At 40.9% G+C, this 11,504-nt stretch overlaps 1 protein-coding gene across 1 annotated transcript in view; it reads left to right on the top strand.

Moving 5' to 3' along the window:
* The window catches only part of LOC138012913 (protein boule-like), a 12,404-nt gene extending 900 nt beyond the window's left edge, over positions 1-11,504 (top strand). Inside the window, exons 3-8 of the mRNA XM_068859846.1 lie at positions 47-138; positions 654-708; positions 1,287-1,352; positions 4,335-4,371; positions 4,826-4,893; positions 8,410-11,504. Coding sequence (XP_068715947.1) covers positions 47-138; positions 654-708; positions 1,287-1,352; positions 4,335-4,371; positions 4,826-4,893; positions 8,410-8,550 — 459 coding nt within the window. The 3' untranslated portion in view covers positions 8,551-11,504. The remainder of the gene's footprint in view (positions 1-46; positions 139-653; positions 709-1,286; positions 1,353-4,334; positions 4,372-4,825; positions 4,894-8,409) is intronic.

Raw genomic sequence — 11,504 nt, 5'->3', positions numbered from 1 at the left:
TTTTGTATTTCCAATATATTTACTTTGGTTAAATTAACGCTTGCAGACAACAAAGGAAGAATTAAAAGACTTTTTTAGCAGATACGGAGCTGTTAGAGATACTAAAATCATAAGAGATCCAGAGGGTTTAAGCAAAGGGTAAGTTTATACATATTGACGCAACATCCGGCGTCTTTTACTTTTAATTGTCTTTTTTTACAGCCCGCGGTTTCACGGAAAAAGGCAAATCTCAGATTGTTTTCAACCTTGTTTGAACACTTGTTTTACCGAGTTATTGGTCGGTCGTTGATCATTTTAAATGATTATAATTCAGTTTAGATATTATTTGAGAACATTTAGATCTTCCTTACTTGTAGTTTGACGATGGCTGTGTTATATTAGATCTTTCGGCTAATCAGCTGGTTTACATGTTTAAGTTTTACGCTGCGTGAAAAAGGGTGAAGCAAGCGATAACAATCAGCCCATTTGTTCCAACATGGGTTCTAACCTTATTAAGAAAATTTGTTCCAGGTATTGACAGAAGTTTCGCTACAGCAACCTAAACCTATTAACTAAACAAAATTCCGTTTCTAGTTTTTCACTCGACTACTTATTAAATTAATTAAAAACACTTAATATTAAACCTTTTTCCAGCATTCTGTTTTTTTCATTAGATACGGATTTGTTACTTTCTACCGGGAAGAAGATGCACAGAAAGTAATGAACATGGTAAGCGAAACTTGAAAAATTACAAAGCCACCTTGACGAGAGAATGACAAGAAATTTCTTGTTTAACTGGAGTGGTTTCTAATCTCTACCGAAATCAGTGGCAAGTCCATGCTGTGTTTTCCACAAATTCACCACCTTTGTACATATCAAAAGAGCTTACTTTCAATCGGAAGATCTTGTAATTTTAACTAAGCTTTTGGGGAAGGTCGCTAATTGTAGAATTTCGAGTATTCTGCTGTTTTGCCGAATTTCGATTCTTAGGCGTGTTTTCGTGCCCGTTTTATAACGGCGTGGGCAAACCAAGTTTGGGTGGAAACCTTCAAAGTGCGAAGTATAGAAGATAAGAATCTTTGAATGACTCATTAAATAACTTCGCCATTGGGATAAGGCAGGCCCAACAAGCGAACGCAGATTTTGATATTAAAATGTACAACGTGATCACTAGATTCAGCTAGTTTAATATGTTTGTATCATCCCACGAGTCACTTAAAAATTAACTTAGCTTTAAGTAACCTTGGAATAAACTAACAGCTTGTTTTTAATCTTCTTTTACACGTTTTTACGATTTTATACTTTAGGGAACTATTTTCTTCAAAGAAAAACGATTAAATATATCTGAAGCTTACAGGAAGCCTCAGTCAGTAGTAAGTACTGCTTCAATTCCAGATTGCAAATCATTTAATTCGTATTTGAACCCATGACATTCTTACTCAGTGCTCATATCGTCTAAGGGCCTCTTTACACGAGCCCGGGTTGCTTTTTACCCCGGGTTGAATCGCCGCGGCGGGTAACCCGGGTCGGTGTCCAACCCGGGCTCGGGTAAAGAGGCCCTAATAAGCCGAAGTAATATGCGCGATTGAATTGGAAAGGACTTGTTAAAGGAAAAATGTCGCGTTCCAGCGATCTCGATACAGATATCCTTGGATTTTCTGAGGCGTTTAATTTTCTGGCTGTTCCAGGAAATAAAGTTGTGGAAACATTTCTTCAAATTGGACGACAGCTGAAGTGGCCTAGAATGCTGGCGCAAAAACGTCTGTTGGCGGCTTCATTTTACGCGACTACGTACAAAAAGAATCAATTTTGTTCAGGAAGCAAAAATTTCGGGCTCATTGCTTTCTCGATCTAAAATGCGTACAACGGTTCCTGCAATGATTGTTTTCTGGGCCCGGTTGCACGACGGCAGCTCTTTTCCACAGGTGAGGGATAGCAATCTCGTCCCCAGAGCCCACGCAAAGATACGTGGGCTCTGGGAACGAGATGGGAAGAACTTCAGCATTTTAATTTCTTCAATTTTCAGTAACCTAGGCTGTGTACAGCCGCCCGCTTTCCGAAAAAAAATCGGAAAGGAGCGTTTGTGATTTACCGTTGGTAATCGCGTTCCGGAATAATTTTTCATGCATTATTGAGTGATTTACGCTGACCAAAATTTACATGGCTCAATAACCAATAGGAATGGCTCATGCCACTTTTTATTCCTTTTCCGAATTCCCTAATTAGGGCAACGAACCGGTTTGTCAAAAATGGAAGGGCTAATTTCGGGTAAATTCGGAATATTCCAACCGAAATAAGTGGACCACCTCCAGAGGTGATCCCGAATATTCCGATCGGAAGAAACCGAAACGGACCTTTCCATTTGATTTCCGACCGAAATTTCCGGAATCTTTGGCATAATGGAAAGCACCCACGAACTCATCGCAAAATCCCTCACGTTGGTTCTCACGGTGTTGATGTGGAAAAATAAAAGAAAAAACCCAACCAAAACTCGTTGTTTCAATGATGTAATGATCGAAGGGTAATAACCAATCAAATCATTTTCCACACATTCCTGGAAAAATCACATGGTATTGAACACGATTTCCAAAGGTAAATCACAGACGCACCTTTCCGATTTTTTTTCGGAGAGCGGGCGGCTGTACACAGGCTACAATAACCCACGACCTAAGAATTACCATGAGTATTACCTTGTTGCTTTCATTTCGTCCATATAATGTTCGATGAAATTGAGCACGGATTGGATAAGATTTAAAGTCTCACGCATTGAGCGTGAGTCTCACGACCATTTCTCACGCATTGGCACTTTTCTCAAAGGTAACTCTACCTTTTAAGCTTTCAGAAGTGCTAATGAATTCCGAATTCATTCCTTCACTGGCACTGAACTTCGGCCAATGTTCAATCTGTTCGTGTACGACCAATTTTCTTGTTTCTTCAGGACTTTCACTCGTTAATATATGAATTATAGGCCGATATGTTAGCTCAAGCTGACCATAATAACATGGGCTCTCTTAGCAAGCAGCATGAAAGAAACAAAATGGCGGACTCGACGGTGCATTTCCAGCGATCTGAAAAGTGCAAATTTCAAAACATTTCCGGGGGAGCATGCCCCAGGACCTCCCTAGAATTGTTTGGCGCCTCCGGCACAAGAAACACAGCCTTTGGCGCAATCTCCAGCAAGCATCTCACGCTTTGGAAACTTTAAGACTTGAGAGTTCTAAGTCAAGAGAAAAAAATTCCAAGCTAACGAGAGCAAGCTACGCACGGTGACCATGCGAACAAATGAATAAGAGAACATTTAAAACAATTCTATCCGATCTCCTTTAGTAAACCGAAGAAAGAATGCAAGAAAAAAGTCAACAATACGAGGTATTCAGGGTAGTCAGCAAACCAAGTAGTATCCCCTGCCAACAAGATGGAACTTAAATGACATACCAGATTCGTTGCCAAAGCCCATTTTCGACTTGTTGTTTTGCTCGGCTTCAAAACAAATCTTCCAGCGAAACCACTCAGATGAAAAGAGTTTAATTTGGATAAAAATGCTCCACCATTACAATTTTAATGGTTTTACAAGTGGACTCGCTTTCAAAAAAGAAGCGAACAGCAAGTCAGAGTTGGCTTTTCTTTGCTCGATGCATTAATTTGCTTCGTGAGTTCCGCCCTTATCATAAAATTGCGTATGTTTCAGCACTTATATGACGCTTAAACAAAACCACTTTGCCTTTACTCCATAACTTGTGTTGTTCTTCAGATTACTGAGTTGTAGTAAATGTAAGTAAATTGTTCTCACCTCCCAGTGGATATAATTGAACTACATTTGAGATTTCTTATAACTTTCAAGTTACTTGAAAGACGAAGACGAATGGCAGCAACAATGTAATATCGCTCGTGGTAATTCTTAAGTCAAGGGTCAGGTTGCTGAAAATTAATTCAAGAAATTAAAATGCTGAAATTTGTAAGAGAAATACTAACCTTCACCCTTTACTCGTTACCCTTTACCCGCTACCCGCTACCCGCTACCCGTGGAAAAGAGCTGCCGGTTGTTTCAAAGCCGATTAACTGAATTAAGATTGACTTCTTCCAATTGACTTCTTCCAATGTAAAGTTTTGCTGAATATCAGCGTTGAACAGTATTTGGGAGTAGAGAAATAAACTCTTTGGTTAATTTTTAATCCGGGAGTGGCGTTAATCGGCTTTTGAACAACCGGGCCCTGGTTCATAAGGCTTGGGAACAGGTGGGAGAGGCCAAGCAAGGTGTAAGGAAGGAAGGAGTGTAGCATTATTTTCACAACCACCGCGGTGGTAAAGAGTGGTTGACACTATTAACCACATTTAACTCATTCGTGTGCTTTCAGGCCCATCAACAGCCAATCATGACTGTGCCAGTTGCAGGTAAGATCCAACTAACGTTAGTCGCTGTTTTCAAATTTGTGGGTTTCAAAATAAGGTTTGAATTGTAAATCATTGCGTTTACAAGTACAAAAGTACGGCAAGTGCATTCCCAAAAGGATGATATGGAGGTCACGAAGAGTCATTGCCAGCCAGAGAACGGAACTATAATCAGTTAAGGCTGGCCTACAGCATTTCTGCACAAATCACACCATGTGGAAAACAATCATTTAAGTTACTGACAAGTCTCAAACAGCACGGCACCATTCGCGTTTGAACGATCGGCTTTGCCTTTGTCGAGATCTCTCCCTCCGGTTGAATGTTGTCCGGGGGCTGTTATCCTTCGAGTAAACTCTTCAATTCTGATAGAAAGTGCAAGACTTGGAAGTCGCCACCATATCTTTTATTTAGAATCAGTAAGAGCTTCTATTAAATTTACATTTTTTCCTTAATTCAGCACCCACAACTTGGGCGTCCTCCTCTTCCACAAATATGACAACAGTCTACTACACATCCATGAATCAAGTAAGAATTATAAGCGAATTATTAAGATAACTGCTCAGTTTCTCGAGTTATATGGAGAGGGACAAGTCAGAGGTCTTGCAAGCTGTAATGAAAGCAAAGAAACTTCAATAAAAGTAAATATTTTGAGCAAGAGCCGATACAACTGACGTTGATTGATTTAGTATAATGTCCGATATTTCGGCTGGCTAAACCAGCGTCATTCTGGTACAATGAGAGTTGCGCTAAATTACTTGCTCAAATATTTACTTTTTCAAGTTGTGATCAAGCATGTTTATCCAACGTACACCGGCAGGATTATTGTCCACGGTTGAGTGCTTGAAAACTCTTAAACGAAAGCGATGCTGTAAAATCAGTGAAATCAAGGTCAGGTGAATGAATAGCTTGCACCACAGACGAAACCAAACCCCTGGTTAGGTACATGATCTGCGAACCAGTGCCAAAAAATCTTGTTCTGGGCCCGGCCTAGCAGCGTACCAGGATTTGAGTACACGCCACGATTGGTTTGTTAAGATAAAAAATCAGGCACGGCCGTAGTCAGTATGTGGCAAACCAGTGTTGTCTTTAAAATGTACTCATCACAAACACCTAAAATGCCTAAGAAGAGAATTTAACTATGGACATTGCCTCAGTCATAATTTTTTTCTGGCTACGGCCCAGACAATTGTTCGATAAGACTGGTAATAGCTAATCAGATTAAAGGGAAATTTAAAGCGCTCTTCCGCTGGTCCGTTGGGGGACCAGAACAACGATCTCGGTCTCTAACCGGTGGTAGACTACGTCTGCACAAGAGAAAATGAGGGGACAGAGAGGGAGGCTCCCGGTCCAGCCCTTGGGATATGTCCTGTCCACGAAAGTTATTTTTAGACGAGCGGAAGTCTTCCGAGACGTCCGCATGCAGGCCAACCTCGGTCCGATGTTTGAAAGAAAATAAATATTCATCAGCCTTCCACGTTCGCCGTCATTTTCTCTTTTCACTAAGAACCTGAGAGCGAGGCAAGACTGCATGCGGACATCTCGGAAGACTAGAACAAAGACTTCCGCTCGTCTAAAAATAACTTTCGTGGACATAACATATCCCGGCCCACGCCCTGCGCCTCCCTCTCTGTCCCCTCGTTTTCTCTTGGTCTGCGATGCTGGCTAGTAGATAAAGGTCTTAAAAATTCTGTTTTCATTTTATTTTGGACTTATTTCCCGCTGTTACACTGTGCAATGTTCCGTGCAACTTGTCTCGCAACGCCATTTTAACAAACGTTCACACATTACGAAACAAGTTGTTTTACGGGTGTTACACTGAGCAACGGTTTCATATGCAACTTCTCTCGTTTCGATGATCTCATGAGGTTAAAGGAACGCCGTTTTCATTGGCTGGTGCCGCAAACTGTTGAGACACAAATTGCAGGACAGATGCTACGCTGTGCAATGCTTAAAAAATTCCACTTTCCGCAACGGTTTCTGCAACTTGTGTCGCAATGATAAGTTGCGCGAAAAAATGCACAGTGTAACAGAGCCTTCACGATCTCGTGAAAACGAGATTGTGGGAGTCTTTGGTATATCCCAGCATCAGTATCTTTGCGTTATGGGCCGATACCGATGTCAAATATTCATATTACCGCGGTGGGATCGGAAAATATCGATTCACGTGATGTTAGCGAGCTAGGAGTATCGTTCGGTGTTGTATCGAAACGACATCGATATCGAAGAAAAAGGTTATTACCCCACTCGTTGTCGTATTGATAGGAAATCCGCATTCCGTCTGGCGAAAAAATCTCGCTTCACGTTTTCGGCCAGTCAAAGGTTAAAGAAACTCGGTTGCTCTCTCGTTGCTCTCTCGCATTTCTCTGTGCATGCTTAGTGTCAGCTTCATCCATTTATTTTTCATTAGTCACTCCCTTCGGGGCTCTTCAGGACTAATTTACAATTCTGTGGGCCAGACTGCGTGTTACGCAGTTTACTATTGCTGAGGGAAGTAAAATATACATAACATGCATAAACTGTATTCCACCTCGAATTTAAGAGTAGCTTATACAGCTAATTTATTCGAGACACTGTATGCCCCCATATAGAACAACAGACCAGACCACGACATCGGAAACACCGTGCCCAGATCAGTTTTCGAATAGTGTGTTGTTTCTCCAACTTCCTACTGGAAGTATATGTACAGGAGTTGCGAGACAGGGCCAACGATTTATTGAAGACTTGAAAGTCTGGAATTACAAAGGCGGCACTTTCCCCTCGGTTGAGTGTTAGTGCAGCCGGTTCAGCCTGTAGAACCCAGGACCTCCCGCACGGTAGGCCGATGCTCAGCCAATCAGCGCTGAGTAGTCAGTGTGGTTTTTCGCTGTGGTTCTTTTTTTACGACACTCAGTTGAAAATCCGCGCAATCTTGGAATCGAACTCAAGAATATCCATAACCCGGTTTACCTTGTATTTATACGTCTTGCCTAAAAGCAAAACTACAGTTTCGTCGAGGTTAAGTCGTGTTGGGAAGGATTAAAACATGAAGGTGCCACGATCTGGGGATACCACGAGGTGGTCGCCTTGGGGAGTTGAACGAACGCAAGCCTGATGTCGTAATCCTATTTGGCGTTTGTACGCTTATGTTCAGAAAAACATTGGTTCTTCCCTGATCAACAATGTTAAGTCTTGTTGTGCGGTACGAGAGACTACCAAGAGTGTCCCGAGGTGTTCACGGGTAGTCAGGCTTGCGTAGGGGTCCTTTATCAGCGCTTCTTACCTCTGCGCCATTTGTAATTTAGTTGCCTTTTAGGAAAGTCGATTGTCCTGGTATGTGTTTGTTCTGTTTACTAGTCCGCCTTTTGGAAGACATCCAAACCTAGTTAGCGCGTAACTGGGTGTTCAACAATAGTTTTATCTCACTGAACCCAGGATTAAGTGTTCATTCTCGGATGTCGCGTTTCTGGCGTTCTGATTGGCCCAATCAATCTCAGCTATCATCTTTTGTACCCTACGTCCTTACAGGGAAACTGATTGCGCGGTTGGTTTTGTAAGATTGAAACATCTTCAGGTAATGAAGAAGTGTATTTTCTAACAATTGCGATTGCTCCTTTGTGGGAGTGGAACCTACGACCTTCCAATTACTAGCCACAGAGCTGTAGAGATTCGTGAGAGATAAGCCATTAATCTTGGAATATGAGTTCGTCTTTCGGACGTTTTGTAAAATTGAACCTGTCCAGAGCTGAATGAATTTAATACGACAGTTATTTCATTTGCGTATGGTAAAGGGCCACTGGTTTGTCAGCGTAAGCTGTTATGTGTACACCCTCTTTAAATAAAGTTGATTATTATTATTATTATTATTATTATTATTATTATTATTATTATTATTATTATTATTATTATTATTAAAGATGAGATTGGTACTGGCCAACTCGGCGCAATGCGCCTCATTGGCTATTTACCATGTCAAAGTTAACGTGCGCTTGTGTAATAATTGTTAATTAATATTCAAACAACTTGGCTCTCCCCTGCCGATTAATAATACACTTCTATTTTCAGGGAGCACAGATGCAATCTGCAGTTCAGATACAACCATCCAATGTCAGGAACTGGTCACCGGTAGCAACTCCAGGTGTAGGTGTAAATCAAATCACTCAGCAGCCTGGAGCAGTCTACTGGCTCCCCCTTTATTTCTACTAAACATGCGACAAGTTGGTAAAGACAAGCAACTGTTGGCCTGTTTCGCTAGGATAATTTATACAATAAGTAATCACTCAAGTCCTATCTGCGCTGATGATTTCCTTGTGTTTGTCACGCATTCACTCAGGAAAACGTGACAAGGCAAAGGAGGGCCTGCATGACAGGGCTTTATGCATTTGGCTAAGGTGTTCGCGCACGCTTATCTTTTCTCTTAATCTTCGCTTCTTCTTGTCAGCAACCGGCCTGAGATTGTTTTTCCCGGTGCTAAACGAGAGAAAGGATGCGAACAAGAATGGTTGCCTTGAGGATAAAATACTGAGGTCCCATTCTCATTAGTATCGAAATTCCACGTTCTCTTTCCAGCGAAAACATAGCACAATTTTTTCGTTTTCGCCAGCTATCCCTAAAAGCCCCCCAAAACGATAAAACAACAACAACAGATTATAAAATCCCCCCACCTTTACGTCAGAAGTCTCAGTTTGGCTCTATCGACACCGACGCGTTTCCCTCTTCTGACTTGAACGTTTTCAGAAGTCTCCTGTCGTTTTCGCTTGTGCACACTAAGGCCGAAGCGCTTTCAGTTTGGAAGTTTCCTTTTTTGTAGGTGTTTTCAGGCGATTATAGTGGATGATAGGCGAAAACGATGCAGGGAACGCAGAACTGCAATTGTATTTAGTTCAAAACGAAAAGTGGCTTTTCAGGAGAACGAATCTTCTTTTCTGCCTTTCACTAATAATAACTTACAATTGTCGATGAGTCGATGACTCATCTTGTTTTCCTTCTCAAATTATTCAACACGATTTTCACACAAGTTTTTACTCTGGACAACTAGCACAGGTATTTTACGCAATAACTTGAAGCGAAGTCACGAAGTGGCAAAAATTTCCATTTTGAAATTACATCCTCATAGCCTGTCGCTATTATCTTCCAAAAAGCGCCCTAATTACGACACCAATATCGATGTTTGTAGCATAAAATGTTCGCGTTTTTCGGTAATTTTATAACGATCACAGATTAGCACACAATGTGATATTACGCTGGGGAACATTTTCCTTCAGTGCAAGAGGAATATTACTGAAACACTTGCCATGGAAATTAAGAGACCCCAAGCGACATGAAGGTCGCTGTTTTAACCAAACACTTTTTAAACTAATTTTTTACTCAGACAACGACACTAACCTGCGTAGCACTGAGGCGGTTTGCTAAAGTTTAGACGCTTCTTTCCACCGGGGTTGACTTTCGTGTGAACAACCGATCGACTTTCGCGTGGACCGATCACGCGAAACCGGAGAAAAGAAGCGCCTAAAGTTCACCAAACCTCCTGCTACGCAGGCTAACGACACCAGCCAGTGCTCTTCGAAGTCATTGTTGGTTTTTTTTTTCATTCTTTGTAATCTTTTATTGCATACTTAATGCTAAGTAGTAAAAAAAGAGGTAGTGAACAATTCTGTATCCATAGCAAAGATGTAAAATTCGTTTGGTTGCCTTTTAAGTAAAGTAATTATTAGAAACGTATTTTGTCACTCAGTTGTTGATTTGTGCCTTTTTTGCGATAACCATCGGTTATGGTTGAGGAAGAAAACTCAATTGATCGTTCCAAAGAGCAAGTTATGAATTTGGCCTTTCACGATCCACGGAACAGACAATCAAATCCATAGGAAAGGGAAAAGGAGGTAAAGGAGGTTATCTATATCTAGTTTATCTCCTGATAATAAAATAAATCAAAACATTAATAATTATTTACAGCTGTTTAAAATACTGACTATGAAAATATATAATATATCACACAATAAAAGAACTTCAGTAGTGTTCACTAGAAAAATGTTCAAGATGACATCTCAGTCTGTTCTTAAAAGTGTTCAAATTTTCCGCCTCAGAAATGTGCTTCGGCAGACTATTCCACTTATCGATTATGCGTATAAAAAAAGAACGTTTAAAACTATTTAAATTTGCGGATGCAAACTTAAGTTTAAAACGGTGATTAGCTCCTAAGGGCCGAAAATCATTGGCAAACGTTAAAAATGCTGAGGGATCTAGTCCACTAAGTCTATTTATTGTCTTCAGACTCGATAAGCGACAAAAATAATCTTTGTTCAAGTGTTGGCCACTTAAGGAGCTTTAGACGTTCTTCGTAGGGCATGTCCTGCCCAATATTCCAAGGGCACATTTGGATACCCTACGTTGGACTTTTTCCAAGGTGTTTGAGTCTTTTTTAAGGTACGAACACCAAACTGGTTTCGAAAACAGCTCAGGGTTTTTAGGACCCACTGTTCGTACGCGTCTTATGAATGCAAACACACTGTTTGCCTTATTTGCTTATTTGTTGGCTTGCATACTCCATGACAAGTTCGAAGTAATATAGATTGCGAGATCCTTAACTTCAGGTACAGCTTTCAACTGGTTACCACATGTATAGACGGATATTGAGGAATTGAATAATCATTATTTTTAGAAATGCGCATCGCTTTACATTTATCAGTGTTAAATTTCAGCTGCCAGTCATTGCTCCAAGGTTCCAGGCGAGTAAGATCTTTCTGTAGCTCTTCTACATCTTCCTCAGTATCCCTGAGTATCCTACACACCTTCATATCATCTGCAAAGAGGTTTGTGTTTGACATAATATTTCTTGAAATATCACTAATATAAATGAGAAATAAAATAGGTCCCAACACGGTTCCTTGGGGTACACCGGGCAAAACGAAGTCCAAGATGAGTGAGAACAACGCGCTGGTAGCGATTGGTGAGAAAAGCATCTAAGCCAAGAACCTTGGATACCATATGCGTGCATCTTTGTCAAAAGGCGTTCATGTGGCACCGAGTCAAACGGTTTTGAACGGTCGAAAAAGGTAACATCAGTTGTCAAGCCTTTGTTTCTCTCGCGGGCCCAATCGTGAAACGAAGATAACAATTGACAAAGACAAGATTTCCCTTTAAAGAAGCCAAATTGCTCCCTA

This window comes from Montipora foliosa, chromosome 8 (assembly GCF_036669935.1).
Source record: "Montipora foliosa isolate CH-2021 chromosome 8, ASM3666993v2, whole genome shotgun sequence".
Lineage (NCBI taxonomy): Eukaryota > Metazoa > Cnidaria > Anthozoa > Scleractinia > Acroporidae > Montipora > Montipora foliosa.
Note: the sequence above shows the minus strand (reverse complement) of the source record. Positions and strands in the feature narration are given on the sequence as shown.